Genomic DNA, 25,054 nt, shown 5'->3' on the forward strand with positions numbered 1-25,054 from the left:
CATGTAACTGAATATAATGTCGACAACGGGAGATAACTCTTCATAATGTGAAATTCGTCTACTGTGGCATCTGATGATCTTTGATCCTTTTTAAACTTTAACCTAACCATTTGCATTTCGGTTTATTTTACCCCAATCTATACTTAGATTTGTACTTACCGACTGTCATAGGTCCTGTTAACTTCATGAAATATAATCCAATTAAAACACAAAATGAATTAATAATTCCTACTGATATACACGAAATGATGTTTACACCACGCTGCACCATGTGCAATGATAATGGTAAAACTAGTACTAGTAGGGTGACGCAAACCCAATGTGATGTAGAAATTTTCAAAAAGGTGTTCACATACATGTACAGTACAAGCACAGATTTTAAATTATCATAACAAATGATGTTTTAACGTAACTTTGCCATCTAGGCCTATTTCCAAAAACAAGCAATTTGTGTGTGTGTGTGTGTTTGGGGGGGGGGGCAAAATTGATTGGGTATGGCTTTTCAAGGAGGTTTTTGCCTAATCAAATACTAAATAAAAAATTTGCACATTTTGATAAATTCATCAAAAATGCTATTACTAAAATAATATTATTTGTTGTTGAGAAAATAAATTTAAAAAGTTCAATTATGGGCTAAAAATTTATATACCCCCTTTTATCAAAACCTAATACATCATTAAATTCTGTTATTTCAGACTGGTAATGAATTAAGTAAAGGAAATACCAATAAGAGGCTCATAGGTCACATGGTCACCTGAGCATTTTATGCTCAAATTGACGAATACATGTACATGTACTGTGTAAATTATAGAATTATTTTGACTTTTCCCTTGGTAAGCCCAATATGAAGGAGTGTGCATTTAGAGGCAAACACCTTAGTGCGGGTATTACTGTCTCATGACAGCATCTAGTTTTAAACTAGATGCTGTCATGAGACAGTAATACCCGCACTAATGTGTTTGCCTCTAAATGCAGGCACGTAGCATCAAGGGGCTTGCCCCCGCCCCCGCCCCCACTTTTTTCGAAACATTACTTTTACTATTGAAAATGTTCATGAACGGGTGGTTGCCCCCCCCCTTTTTTTGTTGCATTATAGTCAAATAAAGGTAATGTAGTAGTATATATATAAAATTGGGGTACTGAAAGAAGTTGGAATCCCCCCCCCCCCCTGCGAAATAGGATTTTTAAGTTTTGAAAGAAAAATTTTTTTGGCTTGTCAAATTTTTTCAGGTAAGTTGAAATTTTTTTCTCTAGCTACCCCCCCCCCCTCCACTTTCAAAAATGTTGCTACGTCCCTGAAATGTGCTCTGACTACTCTCCTTCAAATTCTGGTAACCAGGGAAGAAGCACACATTTAAATCAAGCATAAAATGCTCAGGTGAACATGCAGACCATATGGACCTCTTATGTAAATCAGGTGCGGATCCAGGAATTTTTTCCAGGGGGATCCATCCCAGAAATTTCTTGACAAGCAAAAAAAAACAAAAAACAAAAAACAAAAAAAACAAAAACCCACTTAAACTCCTTTCCCAAATGTGAAAACCTATTTCATGGTGGGGGGGGGGGGGGGGGGGGGGTTGGCCGCTCAGTTTTTAAGCTTCATAAGTATAACTTTTCATACCAACTTAACAGGGGTCCGTGTTTTCTAGGGGGGTGGGGGTCCAAGGTCACTTAGTTTTAGTTGCTTTCGTATATAGATTTTGTGTATAGGTTCCGGACCCCCTCCCTCCCCCTCTATATCCGCACATTTAAATATTTCATTACCAGTCTGATATTCCCTAATAATGTAAATTCTGATAAAGAGAGAATTTTTGAAAGATTTGTGTACAAAAAAGGGGGTTGGTTAATTTTCTACCCATAATTGGAACTTGTTGAATTTATTGTCAAAACAACAAATATTATTATTTTAGTGCATAGCTTTTTTGATGAACTTAAAAAAAAATTAGATGCCAAAATGACTTGTGCAAATTTTTATCAGTATTTGGGTAGGACTCGGAGAACCCCTTTCCAAATCTTGACCCAATCAACTTTGTCAAAAATCAACCCCCACCAATGATTCACCCGTTTTCCTGTCATATTTAGAATAGATAACACAAACTTATGAAAAAAAAATTGTATGTAATTAAAATATAAATTTTACAAATGTACACCTTTTTGGAAAATTTCTAGACTCATGCGTGGAATTACGTCACACTGCGAGCACTACTTTTACTGTTATCATTATTGTTTTGCACATGGTGTATATACATCATTATTACCACTGGGATTATTAATATTTAGTGTGTGTTTTAAATGGATTTATTATTCCATCAAGTTAACAGTACCTATAACAGGCGGTAAGTACATTACGTTTAGTATAGAACGGGGTTTGTTTGTTGTTTAACGTCCTTCTCTAGAATTTTACACTCATATGGAGACGGGCTGCAAATTTTAACATATGGTCGACAGTTAGGGCTATTGAGCAGTGAGGGATCTTTCTTCATGCCAACAACTACTGCAACACAGGACCTCGGTTTATACAGTCTCATCCAAAGAACTGGTCTCCACGTCCCGCAGTGGATTCGAACCCGCAACTTAAGGATCAACTCCTTACTCCACGACTCTAGAGCAGACGTTCTAACCACTGCACCACACGGGCGACTAGAACGGGGTAAAATAATCAGAAATGAAAATGGTTAGGTGCCTATAGTTTGAAAAGGGTCAGATATCATTGGAATGCCACAGTTATACAAATTATACATTGAGGCAAGTCCCTGGGGTCATTCCACTCGATTTTTGGAACTGGAAACAATAAAATAGCTTTCATTAAAGCAAAAGCCCCTAAGTCATCTTTGTATTATAACACACTAAATAGGATATATGGGGTCATGACCCCCCAGAGGTCATTCCCAACCCCTAAAACTTCAAATGATCATATACATTGTATCTTGAAAATGGTTGAAAACTCTCCCCTTAACCATATATAATATTGTCCCTCGAGCCATTATACATTAAATGGTATAAAGGTTATGACCCCTTGAAGTCATCCTCATCCTGAAACTGGAAATGATTACAATATGACCTGCGTCAAAAGTGTGTTAGTGATAATCTGCTTGACATTTTATTCAGGACCCCCTAGGGTCAGTCCACCCTCCTAGAATTAGAAAATGAAAATCATTCAGAGACCTGCCATTATACTTTGTGTACATGTACATTTTTGTATTATTCACAATTTATTTTATACCAAAACAAGTTATAAATAATTTGTATAAATAAATGAGCCTGGGGCTGGGAAGGGGGAAAAGGGGAAGGAGTTATGTCTGCATGGTCTTAAATGTTGAAAACTCCTAAGATTTGTGAATATTAACCCGGCCGTTTCCCACTTGTAATCATTATTTACTGATCTTCTCACAACATACATGTGTCTTTATTAAATCAATAGATCAGAGACTTTTTTGGTCATATGCCTAGCTCTCCCTTGAATCAGGAATGGTGATATAAATATTTTAAGAATGATTAAGAATTAAACAGATCTTGCACAATTTCTTAAAATTGATTAAGCTCTGTAGTTGAATTAGCTATACTGGTATAGCTTGGTTTTGGTATTCAAAACACTTTGATTTAGCTATTTAATCATACTTTTTTTAATGTACATTTTTATCAATAAAGATAAAAGTTGCAACATGTTGACATGGGTATAAATTTTTTATATTTTCAGCTTTGAGTTTTCTGAAAACAATACATGAAGGAAAATTGCTTTTCAGAAATTGTGTCCTGAGAATTTGCTATCACAGATATATATATTTTGCATGGGGCTATATACCTGGAGTAATCTCTCTCTCTCTCTCTCTCTCTCTCTAACATCTACTTGAGTCAAAATTAAAGTGGAATTATAAGACAGTTTTTTTAAATTGATGACTTTTTAGGATTTTACACTAATTCATACTGCAGCAAGAATGTTATCCCTCCCAGAAAAAAATAAATTTACTCACTATCTTGTCTTTGATCTATATCTATTATTACAAAAGGACACAGCCAGAAGTCTTTTAACATGGTTTGTTACAAATTTCACTTGGAACTCCTATTAATTTGCTCCGAGTTGAACATCAGTATTTTCAGTAGGCAGAAATGAACTTGATCAATTATGCTTGAAAAGTACATACTGTGAACAATCACCTGACTTGTTGAATACATACCCCCCAGGGTATAATTATCATACAAAGGCCTGTACAAAATTGAGGTGTGATGAAATATTTAGAGACACAGAGAGTTTTCTTTTTCTTATGTAAAACATAACAATTGTTCAAATGAAGGGCCAAACCTTCTTTTAAGGAAGGGCCAAACCTTCTTTTAAGGGGAGATAAGAATGAGTGAAAATTTAATGTTATTTTAAAAATCTTCTGAAGAACCACTGGGCCAGAAAAGTTTAAAATTATGTGAAACTTCATTACTTAGTGTAGATTCAACTTTGTCCAAATCATGACCTTCAGGGATAGGGTGCAGCCACAACAGGGGATCAAAGTTTTGTAAACATGGGAATGTACAGTAAAACACGCTTATAACAAAGTGCCTGGGATGGACAATTTTGCTTTGTTGTAAGTGTAATTGCTTATATCCATTAAGTTTACAATACTTTTAAAGTCATGGGGAATGAAAATCGCTTTGCTGTAAGTGTCAATTCATTATAGGCTTGTTTCGCTGTAAGTATCCTTTACTGTATAAGAAAAAAAAAAATTCCTTCTCAAGAACCACTAAGCAAGAAAAGTTGAATCTTATGTGAAAGTTTCATTACATAATAAAGAAACAAATTTGTTCTTTCAAAACTACTCCTCTACAGGTTTGATGCAACAAGTAGACTATATTAGTCTACATATTGTTTTTGTCAGTTTTCTTCTTCAATCAAATTTTGTCCGAGCCTTAACTTGACAACCCTTTGACATTAAGACTTCAAACTTGAAACATGGAGAGGTGGTATGGAATTGGGGTTGAGGCCACCAAACTTTTTTTACCTTGACCTTTCAGTAAGGTCAAAGTCAATCTTTACATAAAAATACAGTCCAGGCTATAACCTGAGAACCCTTTCCCATTAGGATTTCAAATTTGTAACATAGAAAAAAGACATTTACAAAAGATGCACTGCACTAAAATGTTGACCTTGACTCCTTTCTTCATTCAAGGTCAAACTGAGAAAAACACCTCCAAACCATAACTTAAGAACCTTTTCACATTAAAACTTCAATCTTGGAACATGGAGTTCTAAAGGGTGCATGCAAACAAAATTTTTTTATCTTGTTTTATGCCCCGCCATGAATATGGTCGGTGCATATAGTGTTTGTCATGTCCGTCTTCCGTCCTTTCATCCTTCCATCTGTCTTTCCGTCACGCTTTGAGTTTAGCTCTGTTCAAAGCTTAGTTTCAAAGAAACTATCAAAGATATTTTTATCAAACTTCATATGCTAATAGATATTGATGAGAGCTATGTAACTGCATCAACATTTTTTGACCTTGACCTTTCCTTTGACCTTGACCTCACTTTTCTTAAATTAGTGTTTAGCTCAGTTATAAAGATACCATTCAAGATAGTGTAATTAAACTTCTTACGTTGATACATACTGATGTAAGCTATTCAACTGCATCAACATTTTTTTGACCTTGACCTTTCCTTTGACCTTGACATCACTTTTCTTAAATTAGTGTTTAGCTCAGTTGTAATGAAATCATTCAAGATATCTTTATCAGACTTCATATGTTGATACATACTGATGAGAGCTATTCAACTGCATCAATATTTTTTTGAAATTGACCTTTCCTTTGACCTAGACCCCACTTTTCTTAAATTTGTGTCAAAATTCATATGCTGATACATACTGATGTAAGTTATTACTAATAAACCCTTGGCAGGCATTCATGTCCTATGGACATATTTCTAGTTGTATAAAAAACTGTCAATTTTCAACCCCCATTTGACCCCATGGGTGAAAATGAAAATTCCGAAACCTTACTGCACATCTAAAAGACACCACCAACCATCTCCCAAAATATGATTAGGCTACTGAGTAAAATGTAAGAGGAGTTCAGGGAACCAGGGGCATTTGCAAAAAAAACATCATTTTTCGACCCCAATTTGACCCCCAGGGTGAAAATGAAAATTCCGAAACCTTACTGCACATCTACAGAACACCACCATCCATCTCCCAAAAGATGATTAGGCTACTGGGTAAAATGTAAGAGGAGTTCAGGGAACCAGGGGCTTTTTGCATAACAAGAGGCCCATGGGCCACATCGCTCACCTGAGTAACTTTGGCCATGCTGTTCTTTACCAGATTTCCCTCCTTTTAATATACCTATTGTGGCCCCGCCCTACCCCCGGGGGTCATGATTTGAACAATTAATAATCTACACTACCCCAGGATACTTCGATATAAGTTTCAGTATTTCTGGCCCAGTGGTTCTTGAGAAGAAGATTTTTTAAGATTTTTCCTATATATTTCAATGTAAAACTTGGATTCCCTACTGTGGCCCCGACCTACCCCCGGGGGTCATGATTTGAATAATTTAGATTCTACCCTACCCCAGGATACTACCATTTAAGTTTCAGTATTTCTGGCCCAGTGGTTCTTGAGAAGAAGATTTTTTAAGATTTTTCCTATATATTTCAATGTAAAACTTGGATTCCCTATTGTGGCCCGACCTACCCCTGGGGGTCATGATTTGAACAATTTAGATTCTAAACTACCCCAGGATGCTTCCATATAAGTTTCAGCTTTTCTGGCCCAGTGGTTCTTGAGAAGAAGATTTTTTAAGATTTTCTTAGATATTTCAATGTAAAACTTGGATTCCCTACTGTGGCCCCGACCTACCCCCAGGGGTCATGCTTTGAATAATTTAGATTCTACCCTACCCAAGGGTACTTCCATATTAGTTTCAGTATTTCTGGCCCAGTGGTTCTTGAGGAGAAGATTTTTTAAGATTTTTCCTATATATTTCAATGTAAAACTTGGATTCCCTATTGTGGCCCCGACCTACCCCCGGGGGTTATGATTTGAACAATTTAGATTCTAAACTACCCCAGGATGCTTCCAAATAAGTTTCAGCTTTTCTGGCCCTGTGGTTCTTGAGAAGAAGATTTTTTAAGATTTTTCTTATATATTTCAATGTAAAACTTGGATTCCCTATTGTGGCCCCGCCCTACCCCCGGGGGTCATGATTTGAACAATTTATATTCTAAACTACCCCAGGATGCTTCCATATAAGTTTCAGCTTTTCTGGCTCAGTGGTTCTTGAGAAGAAGATTTTTCCTATATATTTCAATGTAAAACTTGGATTCCCTATTGTGGCCCCGCCCTACCCCCGGGGGTCATGATTTTCACAATTTAGAATCTACACTATCCCAGGATGCTTCCACAGAAGTTTCAGCTTTTCTGGCCCAGTGGTTCTTGAGAAGAAGATTTTTTAATGACTATACCCTATTTTTGTCTTTTCTTGATTATCTCCCCTTGTAAGGCGACTTGGCCCTTTATTTTAACAATTTACACTCCCCTTCACCCAAGGATACTTTGTACCAAGTTTGGTTAAAATTGGCCCAGTGGTTCTTGAGAAGAAGTTGAAAATGTGAAAAGTTTACAGACGGACGGACAGACGGACGGACGGACAGACGGACGGACGACGGACAACGGTGATCAGAAAAGCTCACTTGAGCTTTCAGCTCAGGTGAGCTAAAAAACGTCATTTTTCGACCCCCATTTGACCCCCCAGGGTGAAAATGAAAATTCCGAAACTTTACTGCACATCTACATGACACCACCAAACATCTCCCAAAAGATGATTAGGCTGCTGTGTAAAATGTAAGAGGAATTTGAGAAAAGAAGAGTGTGACAGATGGAGGGACGGACAGAAAGACATGAGTAACAACAATATACCCGAACTTTCTTTAGAAAGTGCAGGTATAATAAAACCTTCAGATATAGAATTAAACAATTAATTTCTTTAAAAGTGTAGATTTATTATGGAGGAAAAGTGAAGTCTATCCAAAAATGCAGCATTTTCAACTCCAGTTTTTTGTAAAAATGGATGTGGCCGCACTTTTGTAAGGTCATTTTTTCTCTTTAATATAAGAATTCGAGTTATTATTGTTCTTTCTGTGAAGTTTCGCATACATACTTGCATGCGGCCATATCGAAATATAGACTTGAAGAGGAGGAAAACGTCCAAAATAAGGAAATTCCGGAAAGTAAGACCAGTTTTGAACATTATATAAATGAGAGGGCGCTTGAGTTGAGAAATTTTTTTTACCAACTTCACACACAGGGAAACCTCAACAGTTACTTGATACATTTGATGAAATGTAAAACTGCGTTTAATTTTTGCCGATTTTACAGGGCCGATTATTGGGCTTACTGTACCCAGTTCTTTTTTGATAAAATTCAACTACCCATAACATATTTTTCACTTATATCATCATATTGTACATGCATTCTGGTTAAAATTCCTGAAGTTGCAATAAAATAGACAATTGGATAAAAGAGTTTCCGAATTTCTATAAGTAAAACTTATTTTGAAAAAAGGAAATATCACTACATCCTAAAAGACTTTCTAAAATACATAATCAAAAGAAATCATAGTTTTAATGCTTCAAAATGGTATCAGGGATATAAATGATTAGATCTATACCTTGATCGAGTTTCTTCTCTTGTATATGTGGAAAAAATGGTTTCTTGATTGTTATTTTACATTATTTTTCAATTCTCGTTTGAAAAGTTTTAATATGAAAGAAATACAAGAGGCCCGAGGGCCTTAACGGTCACCTGAGTATAATACAACAATTTAGAGGATCCATAGAGTATAAAACGAACTGAAAGGTGAAGCTTTGTTGCTCAAAAGCAAGAAAAATAGGGTGATCATGATCAACAAAGTAATTAGTCTAGTGTTCATTATCAGTTCATAAATTAGGTTCTGATCTGTTCCCCATTTATCACTAACACCATGCAGTATATTAACAAACATTTCATTAGTGCTTCGGTACTATATCAATTCCTTGTTGAAATCTCTTACATTGGACTCTCTTGGTCTTTGATGAGCATTGAATAACACAAGTTATTTTTGTCTCATTTTTATTTATCTATTACTTACAAGTCTACCTGATCATAAAAACTATGAAAGTACTTTTTGTATTATACAATAAAAAAATCTTGCATAATTCTCTTATTCTATTAACCTTTCAAGTAAATTATTTACAGTGACTAATTATCAAAAGCAAATGGCAAAGGGGAATAACTCTTCTCAGTAGCATACAAATTAATAGAGCCCTGGCAAGGACAAGAACACTTGACAAAATGGTCCAGATGTTCAAAAATCTTTATCAAAACTTTTACTCTTTTTGCCTCTGATATGCCCAGGTGCAGAGAAGATTTTCAAAGAAATTATGCATTTTTTTTTACTACAGATTCACTATATTATCAATAGATGTATGATCAATATAGCCCCGCCCAAGCACCAGAACTCCTGACCCTGGGGCTATGAATTTCACAATTTTGGTAGAGTCACTCTTGTTAATCATAACTATGTATTTAATTTGTTTCAATAATACCTAGGAGTAGAGAAGATTTTCAAAGAATTAGTGCATTTTCACTCTATAATCAACAGAGCTCCGCCCTAACACCGGAACCCCTGATCCTGGGGCCATCAATTTTACAATTTTGGAAGAGGCACTCTTACTCATCATAACTATATACTTGGTTAGTTTATTTAATACCCAGGAACAGAGAAAAAGATTTTCAAAATAATAATGCACTTTCACTATAACATCTATATAGCCCCGCCCTAACACAGGAACCCCTGACCCTGGGGGCCATGAAATTCACAATTTTAGAAGAGGCACTCTTCCTCATTATAACTATGTACTTAGTTAGTTTATTTAATACCCAGGAGCAGAGAAGAAGATTTTCAAAGAATTAATGCATTTTCACAATATAATCAATAGACCCCCCTTCCCTTTTTACCATAACCCCTGACCCTGGGGCCAATGAAATTCACAATTTTAGAAGAGGCACTCTTCCTCATTATAACTATGTACTTAGTTAGTTTATTCAATACCCAAGAGCAGAGATGAAGATTTTCAAAGAATTCATGCATTTTCACTATATAATCAATAGAGCCGCCCCCCTTTTTTTTTTTACCAAAACACCTGACCCTGGGGCCATGAAATTCACAATTTTGGAAGAGGCACTCTTGCTCATCATAACTATGTACTTAGTTACTTTATTTAATACCCAGCAGCAGAGAAGAAGATTTTCAAAGAAGTAATGCATTTTCACTATATAATCAATAGAGCCCCACCCTAACACCAGAACCCCTGACCCTGGGGCCATCAATTTCACAATTTTTTCAAGAGGCACTCTTGCTCATCATAACTATATACTTGGTTAGTTTATTTAATTCCCAGGAACAGAGAAAAAGATTTTCAAAGAATTAATGCATTTTCACAAAATAATCAATAGACCCCCCCCCCTTTTCACCAGAACCCCTGACCCTGAAGGCCATGAAATTCACAATTTTGGAAGAGGCACTCTTCCTCATCATAACTATATACTTGGTTAGTTTATTTAATACCCAGGAACAGAGAAGAAGATTTTCAAAGAATTAATGCATTTTCACTATATAATCAATAGAGCCCCCCCTTTTTTACCATAACCCCTGACCCTGGGGCCCATGAAATTCACAATTTTGGAAGAGGCACTCTTGCTCATCATAACTATGTACTTCGTTACTTTATTTAACACCCAGGAGCAGAGAAGAAGATTTTCAAAGAATTAATGCATTTTCACTATATAATCAATAGAGCCCCCCCCCCCCCAACACCAGAACCCCTGACCCTGGGGCCATCAATTTCATAATTTTGGAAGAGGCACTCTTGCTCATCATAACTATGTACTTAGTTACTTTATTTAATACCCAGCAGCAGAGAAGAAGATTTTCAAAGAAGTAATGCATTTTCACTATATAATCAATAGAGCCCCACCCTAACACCAGAACCCCTGACCCTGGGGCCATCAATTTCACAATTTTTTTCAAGAGGCACTCTTGCTCATCATAACTATATACTTGGTTAGTTTATTTAATACCCAGGAACAGAGAAAAAGATTTTCAAAGAATTAATGCATTTTCACAATATAATCAATAGAGCCCCTCCCCCCCTTTTTCACCAGAACCCCTGACCCTGAGGGCCATGAAATTCACAATTTTGGAAGAGGCACTCTTCCTCATCATAACTATATACTTGGTTAGTTTATTTAATACCCAGGAACAGAGAAGAAGATTTTCAAAGAATTAATGCATTTTCACTATATAATCAATAGAGCCCCCCCTTTTTTACCATAACCCCTGACCCTGGGGCCCGTGAAATTCACAATTTTGAAAGAGGCACTCTTCCTCATCATAACTATGTACTTAGTTACTTTATTTAACACACAGGAGCAGAGGAGAAGATTTTCAAAGAATTAATGCATTTTCACTATATAATCAATAGAGCCCCGCCCTAACACCAGAACCCCTGACCCTGGGGCCATGAATTTCAAAATTTTGGAAGAGGCACTCTTGCTCATCATAACTATGTACTTAGTTAGTTAATTTGATACCCAGGAGCAGAGAAGAAGATTTTCAAAATAATAATGCATTTTCACTATATGATCTATATAGCCCTGCCCTAGCACCAGAACCCCTGACCCTGGGGCCATGAATTTCACAATTTTGGTAGAGGGCTCAATGCTTATTACAATCATGCCAACAGTTTGACTGCTTGATGTCCAGGAGTAAAGAAGAAGATTTTTAAAGATTGCATTAATTTTGGTGGTTTTAGCCCCACCCCTCAGCCCCTGGGGGGGGGGGGGGGGCAGGGACCATGAAATTCAAAATCTTTGTTCCCCTTCACCCATAGATGCTTTATGCCAAATTTGGTTGAAATTGGTTAAGCGGTTTCAGAGAAGAAGCTAAAAATGTTCAAATGTTAACGTACGTCGCACGACGACGGACGAAAACGAATAGCAATAGGTCACCTGAGTTACTCAGGTGACCTAATAAAACAATAAAATTCGCAGAAGAGTCATGATTTGCACAAAATTCAATCTACACTTCATGAGGATACTTGCATAATTAATTTCACTTTGGTTCAGAGGTTTTTATTGACATTGTTCCCCTTTTTAGCTAAGCCGAGCCGAAGGCACAAGTGAGCTTTTCTGATTGAAATTTGTCCGTTGTCTGTCGTCGTTGTCGTAAACTTTTCACATTTTCATCTTCTTCTCAAGAACCACTGGGCTAATTTCAACCAAACTTGCCACAAAGTATCCTTGGGTAAAGGGGATTCAAGTTTGTTCAAATGAAGGGCCACACCTTCTTCCAAGGGGAGATAATCATGAATTCATGAAAAATTAATAGCATCATTTAAAAATCTTCTTCTCAAAAACCACTGTGCTTGAAAATATGAAACTTATATGGAAGCATCCTCAGGTAGTGTAGATTCAAGTTTGTTCAAATCATGACCCCTGGGGGTAGGGTGGGGCCACAATCGGGGATCAAAGTTTTACATAGGATTACATTGGAAAAATCTTTAAAAATTTTCTCAAGAACAGCAAAGCCATGATGGGTCATATTTATATGGAAGCATCCTCAGGTAGTGTAGATTCAAGTTTGTTCAAATCATGACCCCCAGGGGTAGGGTGGGGCCACAATGGTTGATCAAAGTTTTGCATAGGAATATATAGGGAACATCTTTAAAAATCTTCTTCTCAAGAACAGCAAAGCCATGATTAGTCATATTTAAATGGAAGCATCATCAGGTAATGTAGATTCAAATTTGTACAAATCATGACCCCCCCCCCCCTTCAAACCAGTTTTATATTTAAACTTTTCAAGACTGATTTCTGCTTTTTCATAGCCAGAGTGCTCAGGTGAGCGATGTGGCCCCTGGGCCTCTTGTTTATGTTCTTGTGTAAAACTTTGATCCCTACCTCCACCCCCTCTCCTGCCCCTTTCCAGTCTTAGTAGCCATGATTTGAAGAAAATTTCATTGTTTTCAGATTTATAGATTCTTAGGATTTTCAAATGATCTGCCCTGTCCTATTTTCTCTATTTAATGGTTATCCTCCACTGGACATACAGAAGGAGTTGAGAATGAACAACTCGCAGACAACTTATTAACACATGAAAAACTTTGATTAAAAAATCTCAAATGAGCCTATTGTTATGGTGAGCTAAATATTAAAACATAGGTAATCAAAGATTTTATAGCTCACTTCAAAAAAGGAATATCTTTAAGTAAGGTGAAATCCCACATTAAACAAATAATTTAGTAGTGTGTGTCCCTGATGCAACATTCATGCAAGTTTGGTCGAGGTAGGGCTTGAAATTACACTTGAATAAACCTTCTTCAAAAACTTTAACCTGGTCTCTCATCTGGAAAATAAAGGTCAAATCCAGCATCCGATGCCAATCCAAAACAATTCTGGTAGACTAAGTGTACATCCCTTAATGCATCTTCCCTATAAGTTTGGTTCAAAGTTATTGTATGATTGATTAGGTTCAAGTTTTTGGAGCAGGTCCATTACTTTAAGGAATATATAGGTCAGATCCTGTATCCTAAGTAAGTCTGGTAGCATCCTTAGTTAGATATCATCTATGCAAGTTTGGTCAACATAGAGCTGATACTTACTTAAGAATTAACCTGCTCCAAAACATTAACCTGGTCATTCATCCAGAAAATGAAGGTCAGATCCAGCATTTGAAGCAAGCCTAGTAGTGTGCATCCTTAGATGTATCATCCATGCAAGTTTCATAAATAAAGGGCTTATAGTTACAGTTGAACTTTGGTATCTCAAACACCGATATCTCAAATACTATGGATATGTTAAAGTGATTTGGAAGTCCCAATCACATATTCCTTTAGTACAATATGATACAATAAATATTCATACAAAATGGTGGCATGTTTACATTCGCGATGAAAAGTTCTCTGTTTTAGCTAAAATAAAAGTTGGTTAAAAATAGTTATGGAATTTCAATTGTTATTTTTAACATAGTATAGTCATGTGACATCGAAAGGTCATGTGATTTTGTCGTCTGCTGTATTTCCAGAAATCTACAAGTTTTAAAGAGAATGGGTAGAAAGGGGGAAGGAATTGTTTAATGATGTTAAAAAAGCTGTGTGGAGACTCTTAGAACAAGGAAAGTCCATTCAAAAAGTGTCAGAATTATTAGGAATTCCTTTTACTACTGTTTCAAGTGTAAAAAAAACGTACTGAGAAGCATGGTTCGGTAGAAAACAACAAGATGGCCTCCGAAAGTAACAGCTCGTGATTACCGCAGATTAGAAAGGTTGGTGAAAACAACAATTTGTTAGATATTACGAACAAATTTAATGAAAATGTTGATAATCATGTTGCTAAGCGTACGGTACAACTCCCTGGGTACTCAAGACATGTGTCTACAGTGGCTGCAACGTTATTGTTGACAACTTACACGAACAATTACGTTACAAGAACGATTCCACACGATTAACGCACGATAAAATCTGTTGCACGAACGATCCTTCACGCACACGATTCTACACGTTACACGATCTTACACGATTGCTAACGCAAACGCACGATTCTTCACGCAAAATAGTTCAAATTCTTTAGGAATGGATATTTTCAAAAAGAAAGAAGGCTTTATACTTATTTTAGATTTCAAATAATTCTTGATATTATCTTATCGACTTTGAAAAATGAAAAAAAAAAATAGAAATGGATTTTTCTGGAACTAAATACATGTAGACTTATTAATTATTTTAGATTACAAGTAATTATTTACGTAATTCTCCGACTTGAGAAAACTGATTTTTCCCCTTCTATCAGAAGATGTACATGAAGGTGGACCGTGAGTTTTGATTGAATTGGATTTCATACGATGCGGAAAGGGATAAGTTTGAAAAAAAGAATGGCATGAAAATGAATTAAATTATCTAAAATCTAAAATCAACAATTATTTTACAAATCATTTATTTTCAGAAATTATAAAAATAATTAAAAGTAAGCTCCAGAGATAAACACTGATAAACGAAACCGCGACAATCATGTCGTGTACATGTACATTCGCCGATTAAATATTTATGTAAGCATTGAGAATTGTTTATTTATTTATTTATTTGTAAAAATATCTGTTTTTGATTTTTTTTATTTTAAAAATATCTTGACCATAATTAACAGTAAACATAATTAACATCAGAGAAAAAATCCTTAGACATCTAAGTACGGTTTATCACAAAAAATCACGCTATCTGACGAGAACACAATATTGTACGACTTACTATATTGCTTATTTCCAAGCGATAATTAGTTCGTTCTGCTTTCAATTATGTAAATCGCGCTTCATTTATTTTATTTGGATTGAAAAAAAAAACGGACAAGAGAAATGCTTGTATAACCAATAACATTCCGATAAAAACTTACAAAACGAAATTTACACATTTCTTAACGCACGATCACGCACGATTAAAACCGCAAACGATTGAGTCTGATACACGCACGACCTCGCACGTTACACGAACGATCACGCACGTTACATGAACGATTCTACACGATTGGTTTGTCAACAATAACGTTGCAGCCACTGTAGGAAAAAAAGTTGTTGTAAAAGAGGGTAACAGAAAAAAACGATTGTCAAGGTGCAGAGAAATAAGACAACTAACAGTTGATAATTACTGAAGTAAAGTGATTTTTTTCTGATGTATCTAAAACCATGATTGGACAAAATTCCCGTGTAGGCCTATACGTGGACGAGGGATGGAGGCCTTATCTAATGATACCACGTCAATGTAGACCATGTTCTGAAGTGATGATCTGGTGATGTGTAACATGGGACGGTGTGGGAACTATAATGTCTATAAATGGCAATATTAATGCTGAGAAGTATCAGGAGATATTTGATGAGAACTTATAGTAGGGATGACCTCTTCCATGAGATTCAGGACGTCTGGACTGGGATCACAACAGACTATGTCAGAAGCCTCGATTCCTCGCAGATTACTCAGTGTAATTAGATTAAAAGGACATTTGACAAAGTATCAGGTAAGTTTAAATTGTTTCATTATTTTTGAAAACGTCTTATGTACGTTTTTAGACTGACCTACTTTCATTGCAAATGTAAACACGCTGCCATTTTATATGAATATTTATTGCATCATACTGTATTTTACTCTTGATATCTCAAATTCTCAGATATCTTGAAGTTTTTTCTTGGTCCCATGGAGTTCAAGAAAATGATGTTTAACTGTACTTGGAAAAGAGATGTGCTCCAAAAACTTTAACCTGCTCCAAAAACATTAACCTGGCCATTCTTTAGCTGAAATTGCAGCATCTGAAACCTATGAAACATACTAGAAGCATCTATGCATCTCTGATTAATAAAGGGTATATAAGTACTTGAAAAGAAATTTGCTCCAAAAACTTGACACTGGCGCCAACTCCAAGGGTATGACATAGGCTCCCCCCAACTTTGTTGAGGTGAGCTAAAAGTGAATGAAAGAATTACTGTGCAAAACTGATTTTGATCATTATACATTTTGTATATAAGTACTGTGCAATGAAACCACATCTTGAACTGATGAAAACATTACCTCTGTTAACACTGTGCATTCATATGATGGCTGGTACTTCTCCTACAATTTTTTTTTAAAGATTAAATTTAATAATTACAATTTACTGAATCAGATGTTATACAGCATGGAAATTACATATGATAAATTCAAAATGCAGATCTTTAGAAAAAGATAACCTTCTCAACTTCTGTTCTTTTCTCCATTTTTTCTCTGTCTGTCTTGTGTTTTCTGTCTGCTCCTTTGGGCTAAATAGAAATGTACCAATTTCTGTTGCAGCATTAATAACAAGGGGGAAGCTGTCAATGTGACAGCAAACTGGGTTTTCTTTTGTACTACATACCAATAACAAACTGTACTGGTAAATCTTTCTAGTGTGAAATACCAACAAAATCAATGTACCCTATTAGCATATCTTGCATAGAAATGACTAAATGCCACAAATGGTATTTTCCCCATAAATGATCAAAATCTAAGTACCATGTACATCTCTAATTTATGTACAATTGATCTGCAAAATAAAAACTTCTTATCTTGAAAACTGTAGGAGACATTTTTACTATATACAGAATATTGCCCCAGACTGTGGCCTGTACCCCTCAAGCAGTACATAGACATAAATTTCACTGATTATTTTTTTTTAGACCATCTTGTTTGTTATTGCTATGTAGGCAGTATGCCCTGTAGATGCTTACTAGTAATGAGGACTTTGAAATACTGCATACTTTTTGCCATTTTGGTAGAACCCCCAGTCATTGTGTGTGTGTGGGTGTATGTGTGTGTGTGTGTGGGGGGGGGGGAGGTGTTTGAGGGTTAGTATTGAAATTCACATTCACCCATTGAAGCTGTACACAAATTTTGGTTGAAATTGGCATCATAGTTTCATAGGAGAAGTTAAAAATAGGGATGGGTATTGCAAAAAATTTTGTATCAAGATATATCACGATTTTTTCCAAAAATATCACGATATAAATATCATGATATTTTTACATGCCATTTTTACTATGATTTCAAATGAATTTCTCTAATTTTTCTAACAAATATATTGTGAAAACATAACTTCTCTTTTTCCATTTTTATTCAAAGAATAATTAAAGCATTTTGGATGCTAGGATGCTGTTGTTTTACTGTTTTAAGAACATTTTTTTTTTACAATACTGGCAATTGTATTTTAAAAAGTTTGAATCCCCCCTCCTGGAATTTATCATTACATACTAGGGACCAGTAATTTATTCTCCATATCACAATATGCATCGCTCAAAGAAAAATCATATAACGGTATACTGATAAAATCGCACATCCCTAGTTGAAAATGTCCAAAAGATAATGAACAATGGAAGACTGATGACAATGGACAACCAGTGACAACAATAGGGTAACCTGAATAACTCAGGTATACTAACAACAGGTCGTTGAAGTAAATGAAAGAAATATATCACAATATTTATTCAGTGAAGAATGTTGTTTAACCTTAAAGACTTTGATTTGACAAGAGCCACAGTGAACCAGCTTGCTTTCATTTTCTCCATGGTTGTAGGTCTCGATCTGTAGACGGAAAGGTACACCTTTTTCTCCACCATGTTTCTTGGCTGTAAACTCTGTACTGATACAGTTAACTCTAATGTAGACACCTGATTCCTTGGTTGGATCCCAAACAAATTCAGCTCCATTTAGACGTTCTCTGTCAATGTTGACATCAATCAATCCATATGACAATGGAACATCTAACAAATACAAAAAAAAAATGAAAAAAAAACACAAACATGTGAGCAATTTAGAACTGATTCTCTAAGTTCCTAGATATTTCTTCTTATTTAAATCCAAGTACTTTTTCTTTGTTTATAATTAGGCCTAAAAAATTAAGAACTTGGTTCTCAGGACCACCCGCATCTCATTTAACAATTCCCATTACCTATTTTTATCCTCAAATGAATAAAATGAAATTTTTCTCATGCGCTCCTATGGTGCCTAAAAAAAAGTCATGAATCCCCGACCACATTTTGACCACAGTTTAGATGCACCCTTGAATAAAACGTTTGACAAACATCAAGATGATCCAGACTTTTGGCCTAGTTTAAAATCGCATATATGGCCATCGAGTTAACAGGTTAAGGCGTCAAGATTAAAGTTGGTCATGATGGCAATGATTTCAGTGCAAATTCATAAGGGAATGACTGCAATACTTTCATGGCACATAGCAGAGGTTTCTGAAGCATGTTGCATCCTAGAACTCAATAACGCTATCAAAGACAGCTCCCTCAACCTCGTGACTTGGACGTTTCTGAGAAAGCTTCAACAAAAGGATGTGCCAAACGGCCCCTGGTAAAGTGACAAAAAATTAAATATCCAAATTTTACTCTAATTTTTGCATGCTCTTAATCACTGATATGTGTACCCCCATGGAATACTACTTTTACCGCAAAAAAGAAACATAATTTGGAAGATATTTATCTTTATCTTGAGTAGGGGTACCATGTTTACATCCAATTCTCATTGAATTCTGGCCCCGCCCCACTCTTTGAAACCCTTAAAATATACAAGCACAAGTAGGTACATTTTTCTCCTTTGGCTGGTCACTGTATTTTATTGAAATCTACCTTTATGTGCAAGGAGAAAATTGTACCTAACTGTGCTCAAATATTGTGTTTAAAACATTGTAAAATCTAGTTAGCCTTCCCCATTATGAACAGATCAACAAAACTATTTTTTTCTGACATAAGAATAAATTCATATACTAATCGAGGCACTGGCAATACTTTCTAACTGACCAATCAGCTAAACGAGTTGCATTACGAGTGAGTACTACAAAAATACTAAGGAAATTTTTTGCTTGGAAAAAAGGCTTTTTTTTTACCTACTTTCCCATAAACAATTTTTATGCATTTGAGTCACAGATTAGACACGGATCTACAATTTCCCAGCTCACAGTTACAAACAATTGGTTTATAAATATACATAGTTTAAAGTTTTGTAAAGTCGGCAATTCGCTAGGTCTACATGTATTCCCGAGTATCAGTGAATACAAGTTTCATGTGCATTTCTTGACCCAAAACAGTAAACGCTGAGGTTCCATGCATATTATCATGTATAAATAGCCTTAAAAGTTTGAAATGTAGTAGAGATAATGTGTAAATTTACCTAAACCACGTGTCTGTGATAAAATGTAAAAATGTAGTAAACCAGCATGTTTTGTCATTCAGTCATCAGATTGGACAATTGTTCTCGGTAAGCGACTATGTGCGAAATAATAACAATAGCCATATAAGGTAGATTCCTCGGACATGCATATCCCTCTATTGTACTAAGACCTGCCTATTCTCTTTTCATAAAAGAATATATTGTCACAAGACTGATAAAATTGACAGTGCATAAAAAAATCACAAGTGTTTTTTATAGTGCTGAAACACTATTAGATTAGTTGTGATACGTAAGCAATTGACCAGATGCATCACTAAGAGTGTTGGGTTCTGTAAGTTTAACTCATTTGGTTGTTAGGATGTTGTCATTTCATTACACGTATCATCGGAATGTAGAAAATGCAAGAGAAAGAAGCAGGAAATAAATTATCTTGATTTCTACACTCAGTGTTGAAACATTGTTGATTATAAAATGCTACCGTAGTTTTGAAATTAAAAAAAATCAAAAATCTGTTTTTTAGGAGATAAAAAAAGGGGAAAAAAGCCTCCCTCCCACATTTTTTTTGAGAAAACTGACCTGAGAACCAAGTTATTAATTTTTTTTAGACCTTATCATTCAAATGCATATATACATGTAGAGTAAATGCTGTAAGTCTGAAGTACAGAAGAGAAATGGCTGACATAACAAGAGGCCCATGGGCCACATCACTCACCTGAGCACATTGGCTAGGCAAAGGCACAAATCAATTCAGTATTGAAAAGATTACCGGGGAGGGGGGGCACATATTGTCGTCCATCGGTACATAATGTCGCCGGCGACAATATGTACCGAGACAAGCCTTATTTTCCTCCACAAAATGTACAGTTAAACACCAGCACATATTGATGTCGGCGACAATATGTACAGTCAAGTTCGGCATATATTGTCGTCGGTACATTGTTTTGACGAATATTTACTTGAAAATGGAAAGAGAGATTGACAAACACACATGCACGTACTGAGGGAGACAGACAGCATTACTCGCAATACTGTAGGGAGAAAAATTTTTGGTCAGAAAATTGTGTCCAGGATTGATGTACTTCACTATGATATGTCAAGGATACCGTAATTCTTGAGATACATGTATCTGAAAAATCAGCCTATTCTTCTTTTCCCTGTACTATATACTTGGAGGTTGAATACATGTATTATTTTTTGTTCAGTAGTTATGATTATTTTGAAATCATTTTTGCATTATTCTTATATACAACCATGTGCCCTAGGGAAGCCCATTTAGGACCTATCAAAAAACATTTTTAAATTCCATTTAACGAATTGTCAAATTTGCTATAACGAATATAATTCATTATAACAATTTCTTTAAATTCTTTATAACAAATTAATCTGTTATAACAAATTTGTTGAATTCATTAAAACAAATTCAAAAAAAAAAAATATACCAATTTGAATTCGTTTAAATGAATTCTAAACTTTGTTATAACAAATTAAATTTGTTTAAACAAATTCTTGAATTTGTTATAATGAATTAAATTTGTTTAATCAAATTCAACAATCAGGGCCTGTAGAAAAATATATATGAATTCGATATAACGATTTGTTGAATTCGTTTTAACGAATTTAATTTGTTAGAACAAATTAAAGAATTCGTTTATGCCGATATAATTGGTGTTGGGATTGATATTTTTAGATCACATGAACTGGAAATTCAAGTGAGCTTTTCTGCTCACATTTTGTCTGTAAGCTTTTCACAATTTCAGATTCTTCTCAAGATATACCGAGTCAATTTCAACCAATCTTGCCACAAAAGGGGATTCAAGATTGTTCAATTGAAGGGCCAAGCCCTCTTTCAAGGGCAGTAGATAATAATTAGTGATAATTTAGTGACATCTTTTAAAAATCTTCTCAAGAACCACTGTGTCAGAAAACTTGAAACTTATGTGAAAGCTTCATTATGAAGTGTAGATTCAGTTTTAATCAAATCATGTACATCGGGGGAATGGTGCGGCTATAAGAGGTTTTTCAGAGAATATTTAGAAAAAAATCTTTCAAAATTTTTTTTTTTCAAGAACTACTGGGTCAGAAGAGATGATACTTATCTGAAAACTTCATTGCATAGCGTACGTTCAGTTTTGTTGTGCTAGGTGGCATGAAAAAGATCCATCACTGCTCCATGATCCTGAGTGCCAAGTATAGGCACCATTCTGAAATTTCTGGATCCACCACTGAGAAACAGAAGTAAGCCCTTGATTAGTGATGTTTATATGGAAGCATCCTCAGGTAGCGCAGACTCAAATATGTCTAAATCAAACTGAGCCTAGGATGGGGCCACAATGGGCGATCAAAGTTTTACATAGGAATATATGGAAAAATTTAAAAATCTTTAAAAATTATCTTCTCAAAAACAGAAAAGCAATGATTAGTCATATTTATATGGAGCAATGCCGTGCCAACAATATGCGCAGTGAGGGTACGTACACATTGTCGCCGGCGACAATATGAACAGGGCAACAAAATGCACTGTCACAATCACGCTGCATGAAATAGAATACGAGACATGTCAGTGTGATTCACACACCAATTACATTTACAAAACTACCAAAAAACAACAAAAGAAATATTTAAGTAACAATATCTGTGGGGTGACAATATGTACAGTGAGGGTGAGGCACATAATGTCGCCAGCGACAATATGTACACGTGTAACTTTCAGCCAGCGACAATATGTACCGATGGAAAACAATATGTGCAGTGAGGGTAGGTACATATTGTCGCCTACGACAATATGTACAAAACGACAATATGTACCGTCACATGCTGCAATGTCAATATAACAAAGGCTTTGTTGTACTTTTTTAAAAGAATTTTCCCATATATTCCTTTGTAAAAATTTGATCCCGAATTGTGGCTCCTCCCTATCCCAGGGGTCATCATTTGAACAAACTTGAATCTACATTACCTGAGGATGCTTCCGTATCAGTAAGACTAAACATAGCTTTTCTGTTCTTGAGAAGAAATTTTTTTTTCTATATGTCCTTATGTAAAACTTTCGATCCCCCATTGGACCCCACCCTACCCACGGGGGTCATCATTTGAACAAAATTGAATCTACACTACCTTAGGAAGCTTCCATATCAAAATAACTAATCATGGCTTTGCTGTTCCTGAGAAGAAGATATTTTCCTATATATTTCTATGTAAGACTTTGATCCTCCATTGTGGCCCCACCCTACCCCTGGGGTCATGATTTGAATAAATTTGAATCTACACTACCTGAGGATGCTTCCATATAAATATGACCAATCAAAGCTTTGTTGTTCTTGAGAAGAAGATTTTTAACGATTTTTTCCTTTATATTTCTATGTAAAACTTTGATCATCCATTGTTGCCCCACCCTATCCCCGGGGGTCATGATTTGAACAAACTTGAATCTACACTATCCGAGGATGCTTCCATATAAATATGACCCATCATGGCTTTGCTGTTCTTAAGAAAAAGATTTTTAAAAAATTTTCCTAGATATTCCTATGTAAAACTTTGATCCTCCATTGTGGCCCCGCCCTACCCCCGGGGGTCATGATTTGAAAAAACTTGAATCTTCACTACCAGGGGTTGTTTCCATAAAAGTTTCATCTTTCCTGGCCCTGTGGTTCTTGAGAAGAAGATTTTTAAAAGATGCTATTAATTATTCACTAATTCTTTTAAATTATCTCCCCTTGAAAGAGGGCGTGGCCCTTCATTTGAACAAACTTGAATCCCCTTCACCCAAGAATGCTGTGTGGCAAGTTTGGTTGAAATTGGCCCAGTGGTTCTGGAGAAGAAGTGGAAAATGTGAAAAGTTTACAGACAGACAGACTACAGACAAAATGTGATTAGAAAAGCTTACTTGAGCTTTCAGCTCAGGTGAGCTAAACAAGAGGCCCAGGGGCCACATCGCTCACCTGAGCACTCTGGCTAGGAAAAAGCAGAAATCAGTTGAGTCTTGAAAAGTTTTGATATAAAAGTTGTTCGGGGGGGGGGGGGGGGGGGGGGGGGGGGGGGGGGGAGGGGGGGGATAATTTGAACTTGAATCTATACTTCAAAGGGATGCTTTTGAATTAATATGACAAATAATGGCTATGCTGTTCTTAGGAAGACAATTTTTATTGATATATCATTTGTATTCCTTTGTATAACTATGATCCCCTGTTATGGCCCCTCTATTCACCTGGGGGGGGGGGGGGGGGTCATGATTTGAACAAAATTTGAATCTACATTACCTGAGGATGCTTGCATTTAAATATGACTAATTATTGCTTTGCTGTTCTTCAGAAGAAGATTTTAAAAGGCTTGCTTTTTCCTATGTATTCCTATGTAAAACTTTGATCGCCCATTGTGGCCCCACCCTACCCCTGGGGGGTCATGATTTAAACAAACTTGAATCTACACTTCCTGAGGATGCACCCATTAAAAAAAAAACAATCACGGCTTTGCTGTTCTTGAGAAAAAGATTTTTACAAATTTTTCCTACGTATTTTATGTAAAACTTTGATCACCCATTGTGGCTCCACCTTACCCCCGGGGGTCATTGATTGAAACAAACTTGAACCTGCACTACTTGAGGATGCTTCCATGTAAATATGACCAATCATGGCTTTGTTGTTCTTGTAAAAAAGATTTTTACAGATTTTTCCTATGTATTCTTATTTAAAACTTGGATCACCCATTGTGGCTCCACCCTACCCCCGGGGGTCATGATTGGAACAAACTTGAATCTACACTACCTGAGGATGCTTCCATATAAATATGACCAATCATGGATTTGCTGTTCTTGAGAAGAAGATTTTTAAAGGTGCTTAGACACAGATTTGAAGTTAATATTTACTCAAATTTTCTGTATAATTTCATGACTTATATGTTGCTATAGCATTTCATACGAAAATTTGATAAAAACCTTATTTTATCTGGAAGTTATTGAAACTTCGAATTTCTTGACGCGTTTGATAGACACATCCTTGCACTTTCACAAATTTTAACTTTATCCTTATTACTTAAGAAAAGTAGCAATTTTGTTGTTTATTAATGAAAAATATTAAAACTATAATGCAGAAATTTCAGAGTAGAAATGTAGAAAGCAAAATCCTCTCACCAGTGTTGTCAGTCCGTGCTCAGTGGTGTGTGCAGAGTTTAACAATTGAACACACTCGGTGAAACCTAAACATTAACAACAACAGAGCTCGTGCCCTGTTTACAAAACCAGTTTACGTTTCAAGGGTGTATTCAATTTGTTAAACTCTGTACACATCTACAAAACACTGAGCACGGGCTGACAATACT

General features: G+C 35.7%; 1 protein-coding gene across 1 annotated transcript in view; it reads right to left on the reverse strand.

Moving 5' to 3' along the window:
- The window catches only part of LOC133185623 (transcription factor CP2-like), a 486,219-nt gene that overhangs the window by 299,236 nt on the left and 161,929 nt on the right, over nt 1-25,054 (reverse strand). The window contains exons 7-9 of the mRNA XM_061320938.1: nt 18,074-18,327; nt 16,783-16,851; nt 16,625-16,666 (exon numbers count right to left, since the gene is read on the reverse strand). Of these exons, the coding sequence (XP_061176922.1) occupies nt 16,625-16,666; nt 16,783-16,851; nt 18,074-18,327 (365 nt within the window). The remainder of the gene's footprint in view (nt 1-16,624; nt 16,667-16,782; nt 16,852-18,073; nt 18,328-25,054) is intronic.

This window comes from Saccostrea echinata, unplaced genomic scaffold (genome assembly GCF_033153115.1).
Source record: "Saccostrea echinata isolate AGI-Se365-2 ecotype Australia unplaced genomic scaffold, CSIRO_AGI_Sech_v1 ptg000001l, whole genome shotgun sequence".
NCBI lineage: Eukaryota > Metazoa > Mollusca > Bivalvia > Ostreida > Ostreidae > Saccostrea > Saccostrea echinata.